Source organism: Phyllobates terribilis, unplaced genomic scaffold, assembly GCF_046119375.1.
Source record: "Phyllobates terribilis strain yellow unplaced genomic scaffold, ASM4611937v1 Scaffold_7__3_contigs__length_470593459, whole genome shotgun sequence".
NCBI lineage: Eukaryota > Metazoa > Chordata > Amphibia > Anura > Dendrobatidae > Phyllobates > Phyllobates terribilis.
The window spans coordinates 223,822,438-223,842,195 of record NW_027362767.1 but is presented as its reverse complement, the minus strand read 5'-3'; the positions used below and the strand labels follow the sequence as shown (position 1 = coordinate 223,842,195).

General features: G+C 41.5%; 1 protein-coding gene across 4 annotated transcripts in view; it reads left to right on the top strand.

Annotated features, from left to right (window-relative positions):
- The window catches only part of DENND1A (DENN domain containing 1A), a 754,510-nt gene that overhangs the window by 375,509 nt on the left and 359,243 nt on the right, over positions 1-19,758 (top strand). For all 4 annotated transcript variants that reach the window (XM_073639759.1, XM_073639756.1, XM_073639757.1 and 1 more), the window contains exon 10: positions 1,841-1,941. In XM_073639759.1, the coding sequence (XP_073495860.1) occupies positions 1,841-1,941 (101 nt within the window). The remainder of the gene's footprint in view (positions 1-1,840; positions 1,942-19,758) is intronic.

Genomic DNA, 19,758 nt, shown 5'->3' with positions numbered 1-19,758 from the left:
CAAAGATGCAGCTAAGGGGGGATACGGACTCAAACTGAAGATACCCAACTCTGTGTGGAGATTTATTTTTCAAGGCATTGCTTCATGGGAAAGAAAGCACTCATACCAACCAAAGCTTTGACCCATCTGAAGAAAAGTGGGCTGATTGCTCAAGACTGGCGCAGTGCACGCAGTCTTGCTGTAGAACAAGACGCCAAATTCAGTATGAGGCACACGCCACTTAATGAATTTGGCGCTTCTTCCGAATGGTATGTGTCTCCGTGCACCAGAAATGCCACTCTAGTCAGGGACTGCAGTAGTATTTCTGTCATACAAAATACCGGCATTTTAATGAATTGAATGGGCAGGCGTGACCACACCCCTAAAATGAGCAAATAACCTGTAGTAAGTAAATGAATAATTAGTAATAGTACATGTAAATAACATGGGGTACTTAGTTAACACTGTCTTCATCAAAAAATGCATAAAAGCCATCCCACCGTGACAATCGTGACATTACCTAACTCTTATAGTTTACACACCTACCCAGCTCCAGCCATTTCAACAGTGCTGATTTAAACCGGCCTGAAAACGCCAAAAGTTGAAACATTTTTGTGCAACTTCTTGCGTAAAAGTTTTGATGAATCGACTCCATCTCTCTGGTTTGGTTGGTATGAGCTGCTTTGCCTATATTTCTTCCCATGTAGCAATGCCTTAAAAATGAGACTGTTTGTGGAGGTCACATATTGGGCAAAGAATAGCAGATGCTGCTTTTATAGAATAGTTTCGGGTTTGGTACCCAATTTCCATCCACCCTGGTGCTTATTTTGTTTTGTGCATATATATATTTTTTTTTTAACACTTTTTAACTTTTTTTTCCCCCAAATCAATGTCGGATATCGCCATGCCTAAGTCCATGCAAGATGACTACAGCACTTCTGAAACTTTTTTTTATTATTATTCTCTCGTTAGTTTATTTTGCATTTCACAATTTGCTTGCATTGTTATATCAAGAGTGATCAAGTCGATCACAATCAGCTGAGCTAAAGGAAGTTTCAATGCCGGATAAAAACATTTTGCCATTTCCTCTCGTTGGTGGATAATGATCGAAGCATATACCGTAATGTTTATATTGGTTTATACCTCGTCACTGAAGAACCTGCAAGTGCCGATCGCCTGAACGTTTCCTCTTTGAGCAAAATGCTACATAACTGCATTGTGCTCAGTAAACCGACAGTCACCTTGCACCACTCTTTATAGTAAATGCGATCCACTTAAAAATAAAACAGAAAACAGCAGATTCGTTATATCCATCATGGCTCCTATAATATAGGAATCTGTGACATGTGTGATCAGAACCTTATAGACTGATATATAAGCTGCAAAATGTGTGCCGCAAAGTAAAGGATTGATTTGGAGAAAATAATAATTTTTACTTTTTATGCTTTGCACTGATGAGCTGGCAACACCTCGAAACATGTGTTTGCAAATTGAGATTCTGCTTTGGCTTTTATTCTAAGTCATGTGGCAAGGCTGGTTTAGATTTAGGATTGCTACTTTCAATAGGTGACGCAAAAGTACTCTTCCTCCCTAAAGAGGCGATTTCCAGATTTAATTTCTCAGAGGAGCGTTGCATGGCCTATAATTCTCCTTACACTGGCATGTCAGGCATGTCACTCTTCACAAGGAGAGGCGTTACCCTTTATACCCTGCTTTTTTTTGTAAGTTATATAGAAAAGAGTATAACAGACAAAAAATCTTACTCTAAATATTCACTTTTATTGAGCTGTCACATGGTTGCATTTATATTATTGTTATTGCTGTTATCAGTTTTCGTGCTAAAATGTCCCTTTTCTTGCAGCTGACTGCCTGCATCCATGGATCATCTGCTATGTTATTCCCAATGTACTGGCAACATGTTTACATCCCCGTTCTTCCTCCACACCTGTTGGACTACTGCTGGTGAGTCTGCAGTTCTAGAAATCTCTATTCTATGTTTTTCAATGTACAGAGACAGAATTTTTGCAGCCACATTGTCAGGGCACAGGAATATTTTTTACAAGTCACCAGATTTCACAATTTAAACTGCATACATTATAAGCAGGGGTGTCTACTAATTGGACAACCCCTTGTTTGTAAAGTAGTCCTCCATTTAAAATAAAAATAACATATACTTATTTTCCGCACCGGCGCCCGGTCTAACGGGGCTCTCGTGACATTGTTATGCCGTGAGCCCTGCAGATAACCAGCGGACGCTATTAGGCTGGTGCACTCTCAATTCCTTTGGACGAACCTCGGACAAGCGGGAGAAGTGAGAGTTCAGCAGCTCAATAGTGGCAGCTGATTGGCTTCAAGGCTCACGTGACATAATAATGTCACACAAGTCCCGGGGAACCAGAGCAAGTGGTGAGTATACATCGTTTTTATTATTCAAGGGGGACTACTTCATTTAAAAAAAAGGGGTTGACCATGAAGTGGACATTGCCTTTAACTAGATCTCTTTGAACTGCTGAGACTTTTATAGAGAATTATAGACTGGCTGTATAATCCTGAGATTAAGATGAGAATGAAGAGTTATGGAATGAAATGGTTCTCAAGTCCAAGTGTATTTAGTCTCTGCATGTCGATCGTGACTGACAGCTGCAGCAGGGAGGAGGGACGCCGAGGAGCTGTCAATCAGGCCAGGTGGATGGAGGTTGATTTAAACTTTCATACAGCCACTGGGATATGGATTATTGCAGTAAATTTACTAGCCTCATCAGGTCTAAGATATCTATTTATTAATATATGCAGTTTATATTGTGAAATTTGGTGGCTGATCAGCTTTAAGGAGATATTTGGAATATCGGAAATTCAGAGGACAGGCTTGGAGTCCAGGTCAGTTCACGGACATTTGCTGCTGCTGTCGAGGCTTAACAGTTGAAAAGCTATCCATCCATTTGAGATCGGTGGAGGTCCGAAAACCGGCATCTTTACTGATCAGCTGAAATTTGCTCAGGCAGCGACTGGATATAAGCAATATTTGGGGCAAAACATGGATCACCTGTATATTAGTTGGTGGCCGATGTGTAGTCCTGTTGTTTCACCCCTTACATCGCCCATCTACTACCACTGCGGGAGCAGATTTCCGCTGATCGGTGGGGATGTCCAGTGTGGGACCACCACCAATTTCATATTGCTGACTTATTTAAAGGACAGGTCATCAGGTGATAGCCCCGACATGCCAGTTGATTTTATTTTCCAATGTTAATTTACTAGACCGCCCCCATAAAAGTTACTCTTTACAAGTAATACAAAGTACATTAATCCACAAAGGGCAGAGAAAAAAACATTCTTAGGCCAGATGAAAGGATGTAAACAATTGAAGATTTCCACAAACTCTTCTGAATAGAACAAGAAACCGATACTCACCCCTTCATTCCCCGTTTGCCGCTTTAGTGCTATAGCTCTGGTATTGTCCTTCAGTATCAACTTACATCATTCACGTGACCCCGCGACCAATCAGTGACCTCGGTGTGCCATCCATATATACAGATGATTGGCTGCAGCAGTCGCCTAAATAATGAACGGCACATGATCGCTGCATGGTCTGGTCTTTTCTGTAGTAAGATACGGATGCGAAACCTGGACGATAAAGAAACAAGACAGAAGAAGAATCAACACCTTTGAATGTGGTGCAGAAGACGGACGTTATCCATACCATGGATGGCAAGAAGATCAAACAAATCAATCTTAGAACAAATCAAGCCAGACATGTCACTGGAAGCAAGGATCACCAAGCTACGACTTGCCTACTGTGGACACATCATATGAAGAGAGCAATCACTGGAGAAGGACATCATGGTCGGAAGAGTAGAAGAAACAAGGTGAAGAGGAAGACCAGCAACCCGATGGCTCGATACTATCAAGATAACGGCGGAGAAGACCCTGGTGGACCTATCTAGGCTGCACAAGATCGATCTTCCTACAGAGCTTTCATTGAGTCACCATGGCTCTAGATCGACCTGAAGGACGATATTATTATTAATACATGATTGCTGTAGGAAGTAGGCAGAGACCGGTGGGGATCACCAGCGCAGTTTTAGATTACCAATATTTTGCAAATGCTCTGAACAATACCCACAATATAAATTGACCTCCACTGCAGATTTGATATCCGCAGCTTGTAAAATGCTAAAAAGAGTGAGACTTAACCCCCACGATTTTTTTTTGCAACGATTTCCGCAGCGGTGTTTATTGCTGCCATTTTCCACTGCGGCATTTCAGTAAGCTTTGATGTAAAGTTGTATGATCCTCGGTAGAGCGAGCATATGCAAAGATTTGGACAGAGAGGCTTTTAATTGCGTGCGCTTTTAATGAGTTTAATTGCTGTGTAAAGTAGCATCAACACGACGGAGAGAAGACACGCAAGTCAAACAGACGCTCCAGGATTCCTTGAGCCTGTAGCTCCTTATCCTCCAGTGAGAAAGTCCGCAGTGCGCTCCGTCCTCCGCGAGCTGATGCCTCATCACATTTTATAATTAAGTTACTAAGGAAGCCGCACGGTGGGAGACATGGAAAACAGTGGAAGCTTCTCCCACTGCTCTGTTTGTGCTTTTAACTTTTACACTAATGATGCTGCATAAGAAAAAATGTTTGCTTGGAAACCCAAATGCGTTTTTTTTTTTTTTTTTCATTTTTTTCATTTTTATATTAACTCCTTTGTGAATTCTCTGTATGTTGCTTTTAAGTTGCTTTTAAGTAAAAAAAAAAAAAAAAAAAAAACTTTAACAATTCTATCAGAATTCCTGTTTAAATTCTGATTCATGTTATCTCCTGACTTGTTATATTAAGGGAAAGTTGTTAATTAAAACTTTTATTAAAATATGAGTAGCTACTTTCTAAAGTATTTTAATTCATAGGTAAAAATAAGGATGGGAGAAGCGGCAACTTGGGATTTTTAAGGATGGCACATGTTACACCCCTTACTTATCAAACAGCCTTCCCCCACAATTCAGACATTTTTTGGGGGTATTGTTTTTACAGTGTACGTTTTGTGGTAAAAGTGACCTCGTAATATGATTTTGCTCATCAGTACGGTTACGGCGATGCCAAACATATTCAGATTTTTTTTATTATTATTTTATTGGTGAAAAAAAAAGTCAGATGTTTGCAGAAAAAAATTGGGGGGGTTGTATCGTAATTTTCCGAGACCCGTAACGTTTTTATTTTTATGTCAATTTATGACTTATTTTTTTGCGGGATGAAACAATGGTTTTATTGATAGCATTTTGGGATAGATATGACGTTTTGTTCACTTATTGCAGCTTTTTTTGTGTTATTGCCGCAATAAAAAAAAAAACATAATTTTGTCGTCCTTGTATTTTTTTTTTGCTTGTAACCCCAATCGGGTTAATTATTTTTATATTTTGATAGATCATTCTTTTCTGAAAGCGGAAATACTACATGTGTATTTTTTTAGGTTTTTATTATCTTTAATAGGGCAAAAGGCGGGTGATTTAGATTTTAGGGTTTTTTTTTTTCCATATTTTTAAAAACATTTTTTTTTTATTTATCACTGTTCTTGTTAGTCCCCTTAGGGGACTTGGAGCTGCAATTGTCTGATCACTTGTGCTGTATACTGCGATGCCACATATAATGAAAATCATGGCCTCCTTTGAAGCCCAGCCATCACCCGCCGAGTACGGGCACTTGCTTCCGACCTGCGCCGTATATGTATGGCGCATGTTGTGAAGAGTTTTAAAGTAATTTGTTTTCTTTTAGTTATGTGTTAGTATATTATTTAATAGTGTATTCCTTTTGGATTTGTCCATTCTTATGTAAGAGAAGCTTATTTTTTTTAAACCTTATGAAGCAATCTGATGTACTTTTAGATTAAGACTATGTTCACACATGTTGGGTTTTTTGCGTTTTTTGCTGCAGATTTGTATCCAAATTTTCAGCTACGTTTTGCAGCACCAGCAAAGTCTATGAGAAACCAGAATTCTCTGTTCACACATCTTGTTTTTTTTTTGTTTTTTTTTGCATATTTTGTGCCTTGGTTGGGTTTTTGGAAAATAGAGCATGTCACTTCTTTCAGCGTTTTTTCTGCATTTTTACAGCGTTTTTCACCCATTGTAAGTAAGTAGTGAAAAAACGCTGAAAAAAAACCATGATGTGTGAACATAGCTATCAGGTTTTTCTGCGTTTTTAGTGACAATAAGCAAGTACAACAGCATGTGAAACTCATTTATTTTTGTGATTTTACCATCTTGTCTTGGTCACTGAGATGGTAGTTTGTATTAGGAGAGTTTAATTAAATTAATGATGTGTACAGTGTAAACATTGGCTGAGCTACGTGTGAGATTGAACAATACCTGTGGCCCAGGGAGGTGTGAAATTGAACAATGCCTGTGCAACTGAATGGCAGACCATAGTGTGAAAGTAAATAGTTTCCTACAAACTCCATGCATTGCCAATGTCTAAACTATTCCTGAACAATTCACCTCCCCCACTATGCCAAAACCAGAATGAGATTTTGTTCACAGAAATTTATGTACATACTTAAATAGAGACAGAAGGACAGTGAAAAAAATGCAGCAAAACCTGCGTTTTTGCCACAGCTGATTTGCTGCCAGAGTTGGGTTTTGCTGCAGATTTGTGACACTGAAACAACCTAACATGTGTGAACATAGCCTAAATATTATTAAAGAGGAAAAGTGATCAATTTAGCAGCTCCTAAAAAATCCAAGGCACTGGATATTTTCCTCCAAAGGGTTATCTTTATTATGTCACAGTATATACAGAATAACAAAAGCAACGTTTCGGCCACAAGGGGCCTTTTTCAAGTCATATACAAAAGCAAGTTATCGGCCCTCGTTGGGCCCCCATGGCTTCTAGAGACAGTTTTTTTTTCCTATGGAATGCACTGATAAGAGTCACAGCTTGATCCCAGGTAGTAAAGTTATTATAGGTGAGTAGAGTTGTAATCCAGCATTTCCAGAGAAAAATGTAAAAAAAATGCTTTCTCTACCAAGACCATTCATTCTGAAAATTCTCCGTTTTCTATTCATGTGTAAAATCTTCAGTGAAGGCAGATTTTCCCATTACTGAGATAATAGATGACAGTTGGTGCTGATAACATTTTATGGAGAACTTCCATCAGAACATCTCTATCTACCTAAAGCTCCTCCCTCCTCCATGGAATCTTCTAAGCACCAACTGTCATCTCCCATTTCAGTAATTGCAAAGTCTTCACTGAATACAGATTTTACCTAAAAAATTAGATTAAAAGATCAGTCCAGGAAGAGAAAGAAGCAGATTTCTCTGATAAGATATATTACAATCTTGCTTATTTTCATGTGCACTATTGAAATAAAGATTAAAGCAACGCCTAATCTTTGGCTATGATTAAGAACCCATGATGTTTTTTTCTCCTTTTCTATTAATCCCTCACATGATGACAATGGATTTTAATGGTTTACTTCTAAATGGGTATTTTTATACATTTTTCATTGGGAGTGCTGCATTACAACTCTCCTTAGCTATAAATACTTCACTGTAGATTTAGCTTCGAGCTCAAGTCTGCGGACACTGTATGTGACTGCAGACTTGTAAATCTTCACAAAGCGCACACAGTCAAGATTCTCTGATACTGACATCGGGAGGTCATTTGCCCACAAGTATACAATTTGCACACTTCCGGCCACATTCCGACTACACGTGTCACGTCTAGTTGGCATGTGATCACATACTTGCAGTCATGTGCCTGCCCGCTCCTGGTACCGGAGAATCCTGACACATTGCATGCTGAGAGGATTCACAAGTCTACAGTCACTTTGAGTGACTGTAGACTTGAACCCCAAGCTTGGACAACCCCTTTCAATCTACCAGCACTCCTTCAGAGTGTCTCTCTTCTTACTCATTATGAGGATCCTGATAAAAGATAACCCTCTTTAGTGTCTAAATGCCCTTCCAGGGCACATAGACCCGTGTAATCTTGTTAATTTTTTTGCATATTGCATCTACCCAGCGCCGTAGACTACAAACGACCCTGTCTCTTGTCACTCGTCTCTACATTCCCTTTTTCTTCCCTGTTTGCTAACAGTCAGACAGTATGAGATGGGGGGAGGGAGTTGAGGACCCCTCTTTGTAGTATAATTTTAGATGCATGTAAAAAAAAAAAAAAAAAAATTAAAGTGCAGTAAAAGATCCAATTTAAACATAAAATATTTAAAATCTATTAAATATTAAAATATTAATATTAACTAATAGATTTTAAATATGAGCTAACCGCCCAAGTGGCTTCTAGGAGACTGCAGTCCGTGATATTTCCACATAAAACGCCGCAGCTAAGTGGTGACAGGGGGTTAGGGCTGGATGCAAATGTTTGCTGTCACTGTTAGCGGGAAGCACATATAGTAAGAATATCTAATATGTTATTATTTTCACATTAGATTGGTTGCTAAGAAATACGGTTATTCGCATGTTGCACAGTCTTTCATGAGCTTGCACTGCCATCCTGAGCCTTCAGCTCCCCGCGACACAAGGCAGAGCCCCCTATTCCAGCAAGGAATGCCATGAACATTTACTCGTTTGTCATTGTCCATTATTGGATGATCATAGACCACACGTGATATCTGTCCTATATACTTTACAAGCCTCGCAGGTAATTGGCGGCTCGATTTTTGTGATTACTGTAGACAATTGTATTAGTTGAGTGTAACTTGCTGACAGAGCGGGTCCCATAAGTTAATCCATAATTGTTATTATTTTTTATTTTCCGCCATTGTCTTTCACTTGGCCAATTTACATTAGATTTCTTGGGGGAAAAAAAATATATATTTTTTTATATTAGACAAGTAGTTCAATGAGAGTCCACAATTTTCACTTATTTTCACATGAAATTTAATGGGGTTGGGTTTGTGAATCCTCAAATTCCTCAAAGTCTGCACACTGTCAGGATCTGCCAAGAGCGGGTTGGCTTGTGACCGCAAGTATGCAATTTGCATATTACCGGCCACATTCCAACTAGACGTGTCCAGCCTAGCTCAGTCTCCTTTACAGCTTGTCGGAATGTGGCCGGAAGTATGCAAATCACTTACTTGCAGTCACATGACCGCCCACTTCCAGCATCGGAGAATCCTGCCAGCGCGCACTATGCAGATTCACACGCCTGCAGTCACTCTACTCTACAACCCCTTTAACGGATAAAAAGACTTTCTGCAAATGTTGACTTTAAGGGTAGGGCTGAACAAATGGTAAGTTGCCGGGGACAAAGTTTTAAACCTATATCAAACATTTTTTTTATGTCATTAACATCTTATTTGATTACAATGGGATTTTTCAGATGGCAAGACATCAATTGGCTTCAGTTAGCGTGATCATCTAGTTTGTGTTCTGTTTGACGTGTACAAGAGAATTGTCTGCCCGTCCATTCACTCCATTACTGGATGACGGAAGGCTACACAGTCCCATAAGTCGGTGGGATTCTTTTGGATATCTCATAATACCATTTTAATCAGTTAAAGCTTCTATCAGAAAAAGAAGCTTTGAAACCTAAAATTAAGAAATGTTTATCACTTCTATTGAAGAGGATATTGGTGGCATAGCCTTGAAATAGTTAATCAATATCGTATCATGGTCATTCGACTCCTAGTAACCCTATCCATCAGCTGTTAACAGGTTCTGTGGCGTCCAGAAATAAATTGAATATGGAACTGGGACACCCCCTGCTCCGTACACTGTGTAGGGGGCAGTGTAGCATAGCTCGTATTTGATCTACAACCCCAATTGCCAAAAAATTGGGGTTGTAGAAGGTGAACATCGGACATTTTTCCATTTCATTTGAAAAAAATTGCTAATTTACAAATTGATGGTAGCAACACATCTCCAAAAAGGTGGGACAGGGTTAACAAAAGGCTGGAAATAAGTGCTACTTATGGGGGGGCATTGTACAACTAACGGTCACATGACGTTAAAAAAAGAGCATGTTAGAGAGGCAGAGTCTCTCAGAAGCAAAGATGGTCAGAGGTTCTCCAACTTGTGCAAAAATGTTTCTCAACGTACAATTGTAAAGACTTTAAATATCCCACCATGTATAGTACATGATATCAAAAGGTTCAGAGATTTTGGAGAAATCCATGTGCACAAGGGACAAGTCCAATGGTGAATTGGATACTTGTAATCTACGGGTACTCAGGAGGCACGGCTTTACAAATGGGCATGATTTGGTCCTGCAAATCACTACATTGGCTCAGGAATACTTCCAGAAACAATTGTCTGTGAACACAGTTCACCATGTAATCCACAAATGAAAAGCAAAAGCGTGATCCTGCAAAGAATAAATATCCACATAATCCAGAAACACTGCCGTCTTTTCTGGGCCAAAGCTCATTTATAATGGACTGAGGCAAAATGGAAAACTGTTCTGTTATCAGATGAATCAAAATGTGAATTTCTTCATGGAAACCATGGACGCCTTGTCCTGTGGACTCAAGAACAGAGGCACCAGCAAACTTGTTCCTGTATCTATGCACCAGCAAGCTTGTTCCTGTATCTATGCACCAGCAAGCTTGTTCCTGTATCTCTGATGGTACGGGATAGCAGTATATATGGCAATGGCAGATAGGCAGCTTACACATCTTATAAGGCACCATCAATGTTGAGCATTATATAGAGGTTTTAGAACAACATGTGCTCCATCCAGAAAAAGTCTCTTTCAGGAAAGAGCATGCATATTTCAGCAAGACAATGCTAAACCACATTCTGCATCCATCAGAACTAGAGATGGGCGAATACATTTGAGTGGAATTGAATTCTATTATAATTTTGCAAAAAAACTGCATTTGCCAAAATGCTGATTTTTTTTTGTAATTCGCTGACCACCATTTTTCTGAAACCGAATGATTGGGTCATCAAAAGGTTAAAAAAAAAAAACATATCCTAATCTCTCCGACCCCATCCCTTACTCAATGTCAACCGCCTGGTCCTTGACGCATCATCTCATCCCCCTGTTGCGGGCTATGGCATCTTCGATCCTCTTGCACTGTGCCAAACGTCTGGCTGTCATGGATTCTGGGAGAGTTCTGTGCATGCCCAAGGAAGGTCATTGAGCACATTGTGATGTTTTGACGTTCTTGAAATTCTGCAAGCTTGTGTAGAAACCTCCTTCACACCATGATACCCGGAAGTCCCGCACAGTGCGACAGAACCGAAGATTCCAACGTGAGCGGCGTGGAATTAGAAGATCCAGCGAGAACTGGACAGGTGGTGGTTAGTATAGCGTTTGCTTATTTTTTACGTACATTTATTATGCTCTTGGGTCTATAGAGACCCCTAAGCTTAATAAGGGACATTAAACTTGCAGAGAATAACTTCTCCACAAGTCAAATTTTCCAGGAAAAAAAACGCGCATACAAGTGAATTTGAATTTTGCCTGATCCGCTGATCTCTAATTGTAACAGCACGGCTTCGAAGAAGAGTTCGGATGATGAACTGGCCGCCTGCAATTCAGGCCTTCACCGATAGAAAACATTTGGCACATTTTGAAATGATAAATCCGACAAAGAGCCCGGACTGTGGAGCAGCGAGAATCCCAAATAAGACAAAAATGGGACAATATTCCTCTTCCAATGCTCCAGGAATTGTCTCCTCACTTCCCAGAAGTTTACAGACTGTTGGAAAAATAAGAAGGGTTCTACACAATGGTAGACATGACCTTGGCCCAACTCTTTCATTGCTGCCATCAGTTTTTAAATGAGTTTATTTATTTTTTTATTGAAATGGAAAAATGTCCAACATTCACCTTCTGATCTGTGCTCTATGTCCTGCTGGAAATAAAATATGGATATAATAGATTTCCAAGTCATTATATTATTGTTTTCTTTATAGTTTAAACATGCGTCCCAACTTTTTTGGAATTTGTTTGTTTGTAAGTCCTTGAGAATCCCTTTAAACACTAAGATATCGGCTCGTCACTTTTGAGTCTTTGAACTGAATAAAGAGGTTGTCCAAAGAGAAAAAGTGTTCAGGTCACTTAGAAATTGTTATGCACACGCCCGGGCTGACTGGCGTGTGCGTGATTTAGTGATTCCACAGTGCCATGAACCGTAGAGTGCCTGGAGGGGCGTAACTAAGTATCAATCCGATCCGACCAAGGTCGCACGACAGCTAACGACGCCGTGCACCAGGGAGGAACCGAGCAGAGGGACCAGGTGCTACTCCAGGCCAGACCCCGGACATGGCTGTTGACCCACACCGGGGAATACAGGAACAGGCAGGTTAGGCTGGCACACAGACAGGTGGGCATTGGCAGGCACGGCTGGCATGCAGACAGGTGGGCACTGGCAGGCACGGCTGGAGTGCAGACAGGAGGATACTGGCAGGCACGGCTGTTACGCAGACAGGAGGGTACTGACAAGTACGGCTTGCGTGCAGACGGGGAGGTACTAGCAGGTTGGAGCACAGGCTGGATAGGGTCCAGTACAGACTGGGATTCAGGAACAGAACCGCAGATGCAGTAGACAGGCAGAGCAGAGAGGAACCACCGGAGCGGTGGGCAAGGCAGAGCAGGAAGGAACCGCCGGAGCGGTGAGCAAGGCAGAGTAGGAAGGAACTGCCAGAGCGGTGAGCAAGGCAGAGCAGGGAGGAACTGCCGGAGCGGTGACCAAGGCAGAGCAGAGAGGAACCGCCGGAGCGGTGAACAAGGCAAAGCAGAGAGGACAGGGCTCTGTTCACACTGAACAGACTGGAAGGGAAAAGCAGAACCAGATACACACAAGGTACTTGCAATGAAGTAGCGAGTGACTCCAAACTCGCAACAGAAGTACAGAGACTACAAGTAGGAGTAGGTGCAGGTTCAGAGACTGCAGGAAAAGGGAAGGTACGGACACAGAGACAAACAGGCTAGGAGAGTGTTCAGACAGGAACTGACACTGCAACAAGATACAGGAGCGAGTCTGCGTATACGGCCCCCAGAGAGGCGGACAAACAGGCTAGGAGAGTGTTTAGGCAGGAACTGACACTGCAACAAGATACAGGATCGAGTCTGGGTATACGGCCCCCAGAGAGGCGGACAAACAGGCTAGGAGATAGTTCAGACAGGCCTGGGAATACAGCCCCCAGGTTGGCGGACAGGCAAGAACAGAACGAGGCCTGGCACATCAGAGACAAGGAGCCCTCTGAAGGTAAGAGTTGCTCAGGCACCAGCTTCAGGGTGGAGCTGGTTTAAATATCCAGTGACAGACAGCAATAGGCTGGAGACGCATTAGGGGTGTGCCCACAGCAGCTACAAGAAACAGGAAGCAACCGGGCTGCCGCCGTAAGCAGTCAAGACAGGGACAAGCAGACAACGAGAACAGAAACCAGGCTGGCAGACTGGACTGAAGATTAAGTTTACGATCTTGCATAGTGGGAGATGGTGCACTATGCAAGTAAGCCGCCAGGTATGTTACAGAAATGAAGCTCATACTATACATTACACCTATAAATTATGTTTAATGAATGATTAGTAAAAGTAGGAGTAGCTGTGTGGAGCTTATAGGGCATATTCGACTCTTCCCCAAAAGGAGGATCAAGAGGCAAATTACTACCGAGATAGAGGACCCACTTTAACTTGAAGACCGCTTTATTACATGATATTTCTGGACCTTTCGCTAAAGATCTTGTAGTCCACAAACATCTTATTTTATCCTCTTTTTCTCTGTGTTGTCCCCTGACACCTCTCCTTATGTGATTTTATTTTACTCCTCACTGTTGGCTTAGTCATGGATTGACCATACGCTGTTCATCAGATTGTTGTTGGCGTAACGCCTGTTTGGCTGGCAACTATTTCACTGGACTCCATCATTAACATATCCGCGGCCTATCTCCCAAGAGATCAAGGAGAATCAGGAGTCCCGTATACATATAGGATAGCTGTCAGTTTGTGTGTAAATTGGGCGGTTTGGATTACTTTTCTCTTTTAGACATATATCTGGCCAGCTTAAAGCTCCACCCCCATATTATTTAACTATACATCTCTAATACATGGTGACATGACCTAATGGCCTCCCCTCTGCTGCCACCTTTACCATACCCAAGATTGGTGATTGGTCATGTCTTCTCTGCCTCAGGATGGACACAGCACCATCGTTATCAACGTTGGTCCATCTCACCACAAAGCAAAGTCAGAGCGGAGGCCATTAGGTATAGTGACTATACATTGGATATGTATAGTTGCATTTAATATGGGGGATGGTGGGCCACTTTAACAATATAAAACTGACTTGTAAGCTCAGCCTAATAAAAGATGAGCATTGTTGGATAGCGCTTGTAAATACAACCTGTTTTGAAATTTACTGAATATTACAGGTCTCAACATTTATTGAGATCTTAACACTATTGTTTACAGCTCGTTGCCTTGGAGAACGACCACCGCTGCTAGACAGCAGAATATTCCCAGTACTTACAATCATTTATTTTGCTTGTCCGCATTGTTTTGATGCTGGAGCACGCTGTTGTTACCTCTTAATCCAGCTGTGCTTACAATCTAGACAGCAGCAGTGGTCGGTCTCCTAGGCAATGAGCTGGTGTTAATATGACAGTTGGTGCGAATTTATTTGAATGTTCTATTCCAACGGACACGACAGTCGTCTGTGGCCGCAGCGTGGGAGAGGTAGGACCGCCTCTTAGCTGCTGACGTCCGCGGCCCTTCTTTTGATTAGCCGGCCTGGCGCGATGTCACATGTGCATTCTTCTGTAACAATGACGTAATGCCAGGCCAACTAATCAATAGAAGAGCAGGTAAAAGGCAATACTCCCTCCGCCATGCAGTGGCCACAGAACATGGTCGTAGCCGATGGAATGGGAAGGCCGCATCGATTCGCACCAATTCAAATTATTATCTTAAAAATGGCTGTGAATTTTAATAAGCAGTGAATGACAAATGTGCTTGTTTTTACAATCTCTATCCGACTATGTCTGTCTATGAAGATGGGAGTAACCCTTTACTGGTGCTCAGGCAGACACTGGGCTAGTTGTAGCACCGGTTACACCATGGGTGATGGGCTGTCTTCAGGAAACCCACAGTGCTAGGGTAACGGGGACATTGCACTTCATGGTTTGGTTTTAGCCGCAAAAATAAGAATGTATAGACTACCTAACGAGAAGACAACTGTGGGTGAAGGCTGGACGCACGGCGTGTGTTCTCAGGAGTTTAACCCTGCGAGGACCGGTGGAGGACCTACCGCTTGTTGTGCTAATGGCCTTGTTACAGCTCATTGTGCTACCGAGCAGTGTCCCCCCCCACCCACCCAACTCCTCTCACAGCTTCATCACGTCCTTCACACAGTCTAACACAAAAATAGGTGGCGGCGGGTCGCGCAGACGTACGATTGGTAAATAAATTGGTGTTAAATATATGTATCAGACAATTACCATGCGTGCGATTACAAGCTTAATTAAAGTTCAAGCCCTGTAAGAAAGATAATCATTTGTTTTTTTAAAAGCACAATTAGAGGCATCCCGATAATTGCGGGTTTCACAATCATACTTTTTAGATTAGCAATTTCATGTAGCAGCTCCATTCTTCAAATACGCAAGGCTAAACTACAGCCGGTAGGAGGCCATTGATGCCGTCTATCTATCAATTTCTGTGTTCCTCGGGCCACATGACCCACATGTTTGCTTTGTCCACACCTGTGCTCCCAACAGCAGGGCCCGGCCTTCGCCCCTTTTAACATGTCTTTGTCAGGCAGTCAATGAATAGCTAATCTTCAAACCCCCATGTTAAAAGCTATTGCAGCCCACACCGTTGTCCTGAAAACTCCTACCAGCATGCACCTGAAGCAAAGCTGGCAGCAGCCGCCTTTATGTGTTAATTACACATGCGAAGCCTATTATACAGAGAAAGGAGAACCTGCTGGCAGCGAAAATGAAGTGAATCTGCCCTTCCTGTGCACTAAGTAAATTGAAGGTTCATTTCGACCGGAGATAATAGTTTTCAGATTCCATTTTGTGTATCTGCGACTTGGAGATGTACTTAACATTTAAATCATCCACAGGGGGAACAAACCTCCTTTAAATTTACATGTTTTAGGCTTCGGAACTCTTCACTTAAAATGTTAGTTATCCCCGCTGGCTCGATACGCAGCACGGCCTTCTGCTCGTCCTGAAGAATGGATATGATAAAGTTACCCACCTACATTTATTCATTTTGTTTTTCTTATTTTATATTTTCCTTTTATTTTTTTTATTTTTTTTATTAAATTATATCATAAACTGATATAAAAGAAACAAAATAGGATCATTGTCTCGAGCGGATCACGAGCCGAACAAAAGGTGGACGAGCACTGCTATTCAGATGTAGATGACGTCGATGATCACTGCGGTAAATGCAGAAGATCGTCAGCTTGAAGGTTCTCCAACCACCAAGAAGAATGTTGGATACCGGGTCTTTTTTTTTTTTTTTTTTTGTTTAAGTTTTAGATGTAGAAGGAATAAATGGCATCTACTACTTTTTAATAAGGCAAGTCCCTTAGGATATGTTCATATTTTTTGTTCGATGTACACTTAGTGTGTACCCTGGGAAAGTCTCCAACATGCACGCCATCCATGTCCATAAGGTTATATTAGCCTGGCAAGGCTTATAGTGTGTCTTTCCAGCTTCCATATGGGCGGCATGCATCAGTATAATGCAAAAAGTATACAATATAGTGTAATATACTTCAAGACCCAAAGCTATGGTGCCCTTGCTATAGTATACACACTATTACTATTAATAAATAAATATATATATATATATAATTTTTTTTTTTTATTTATTTATATATACCTAAGTGGGTGCAAAGCTCCACCAAGGAATCCTCAGTATCCTATCACCAGTAAAAAAATAAAATAAAAATAAAAAAAGAGGCAGCACATCCAAAAAGTGGAAAAAAAAGGATCCTTTATTAACCAACACCAGCTACATTTTAGCTCACTGTATGGAGCCTATCTCAATATTATATACATATGTACAGTACAGACCAAAAGTTTGGACACACCTCATCTAAAGATTTTTCTTAATTTTCATGACTTTGAAAATTGTACATTCACACTGAAGGCATCAAAACTATGAATTAACACATGTGGAATTATATACTTAACAAAAAAGTGTGAAACAACTGAAAATATGTCTTATATTCTAGGTTCTTCAAAGTAGCCACCTTTTGCTTTGATGACTGCTTTGCACACTCTTGGCATTCTCTTGATGAGCTTCAAGAGGTAGTCACTGGAAATGGTTTTCACTTCACAGGTGTGCCCTGTCAGGTTTAATAAGTGGGATTTCTTGCCTTATAAATGGGGTTGGGAGCATCAGTTGTGTTGTGCAGAAGTCAGGTGGATACACAGCTGATAGTCCTACTGAATAGACTGTTAGAATTTGTATTATGGCAAGAAAAAAGCAGCTAAGTAAAGAAAAACGAGTGGCCATCATTACTTTAAGAAATGAAGGTCAGTCAGTCCGAAAAATTGGGCAAACTTTGAATGTGTCCCCAAGTGCAGTTGCAAAAACCATCAAGCGCTACAAAGAAACTGGCTCACATGAGGACCGCCCCAGGAAAGGAAGACCAAGAGTCACCTCTGCTTCTGAGGATAAGTTTATCCGAGTCACCAGCCTCAGAAATCGCAGGTTAACAGAAGCTCAGATTAGAGACCAGGTCAATGTCACACAGAGTTCTAGCAGCAGAGACATCTCTTCAACAACTGTTAAGAGGAGACTTTGTGCAGCAGGCCTTCATGGTAAAATAGCTGCTAGGATACCACTGCTAAGGACAGGCAACAAGCAGAAGAGACTTGTTTGGGCTAAAGAACACAAGGAATGGACATTAGACCAGTGGAAATCTGTGCTTTTGTCTGATGAGTCCAAATTTGAGATCTTTGGTTCCAACCACCGTGTCTTTGTGTGATGCAGAAAAGGTGAACGGATGAACTCTACATGCCTGATTCCCACCGTGAAGCATGGAGGAGGAGGTGTGATGGTGTGGGGGTGCTTTGCTGGTGACACTGTTGGGGATTTATTCAAAATTGAAGACATACTGAACCAGCATGGCTACCACAGCATCTTGCAGCGGCATGCTATTCCATCCGGTTTGCGTTTAGTTGGACCATCATTGATTTTTCAACAGGGCAATGACCCCAAACACACCTCCAGGCTGTGTAAGGGCTATTTGACCAAGAAGGAGAGTGATGGGGTGCTACGCCAGATGACCTGGCCTCCACAGTCACCAGAACTGAACCCAATCGAGATGGTTTGGGGTGAGCTGGACCGCAGAGTGAAGGCAAAAGGGCCAACAAGTGCTAAGCATCTCTGGGAACTCCTTCAAGATTGTTGGAAGACCATTTCCGGTGACTACCTCTTGAAGCTCATCAAGAGAATGCCAAGAGTGTGCAAAGCAGTCATGAAAGCAAAAGGTGGCTACTTTGAAGAACCTTGAATATAAGACATATTTTCAGTTGTTTCACACTCTTTTGTTAAGTATATAATTCCACATGTGTTAATTCATAGTTTTGATGCCTTCAGTGTGAATGTACAATTTTCATAGTCATGAAAATACAGAAAAATCTTTAAATGAGAAGGTGTGTCCAAACTTTTGGTCTGTACTGTATATATTACATGCTTTCAGGGGCATACATAGAAATCCAGAGGCCACATTAGTGATGGTTCAAATTGAGGCCCACTGGGCGCCGTTAAACTCCCTGTTGGGTTCCTGCAATTGCAACGGAGGCCCAGTAGGGGTGATATAGAGCCCTCCTGCCTAACTACTAAAATGCCATGGTTGCTAGTCACTGTGGCATCTAAGGTGTTAAACTAGAGCAATCAGAGTTATTTTCGATTGCAAAAGATAGGTGGGTGTCTTTTATGTAAAACAGGTATGGCGTGGGCCCGCTCCATACGGATCCTCCTGACTTCTGCTGTACATATATGGCTGATGTTGGGAGAAGTTGGCAGGGACTGGGGCCGTTTAGCACCTGGCCATCCCCGGTCCCCTGGCTTGCCACTGTTGGCGATATACCACTGCCTGCTTTGGGCAAAAAGCCCATTTTTTCTACCCGGCCATTCACATCACAGCTAGGTGCATACCAGCTTGTAGTACATTCTTTTTTTTGCTTCTTTTGGTGAATTGAGGCCTTGGGATATATTTGACGCATGCGCTAAATGTGGGCATAACTTTTTACAGTTTTCATTATTTTGGCTTGACATTCTTTTTTTTGTTGTATGAAATAATTTCTGTTGAACCAAGTGGGTAGAGGGGGGATATAGATGGTTTTCCTGTGAGTATAAGTATAATTAACGCACTCGCGAAAATGGGATCTGACAATGGACGGACGCTATCATTATAGCGCTATTGTGGCGTTGTTGCTTTGAAGGCGCAGTAAGCTCCTTTGATATTCTTCTGTAACATAATATATTCACATAATATTCATAGCTCATTGTATAATTTTGTACGGCTGATGTACATGCTGCTCCATCCAAACCCCGCAGACTTTTTCCTTTCTGCTTTACAAGAAATGTATAGTGTGCATTGTTATATAATCTGTCAAAGGGAACGGCAAGAATTAAACAGCCATGACACCGTATTCAGATTCTTCCTTCTGAAACATGGGTGAAGAATGCATTTCTGACACAAGAGCATTGTGAGCGCTTCCTTACACTTTGGTTTCCTCGGTGCCCTTGCCGGATTTCTCCCAAGCTTTGCATGGCTTTTCTGGGCCTCTGATCTATAAAAAAAAATATATATATATATATATTTCACGTTTCTTAAAATCCATCTCTTCATC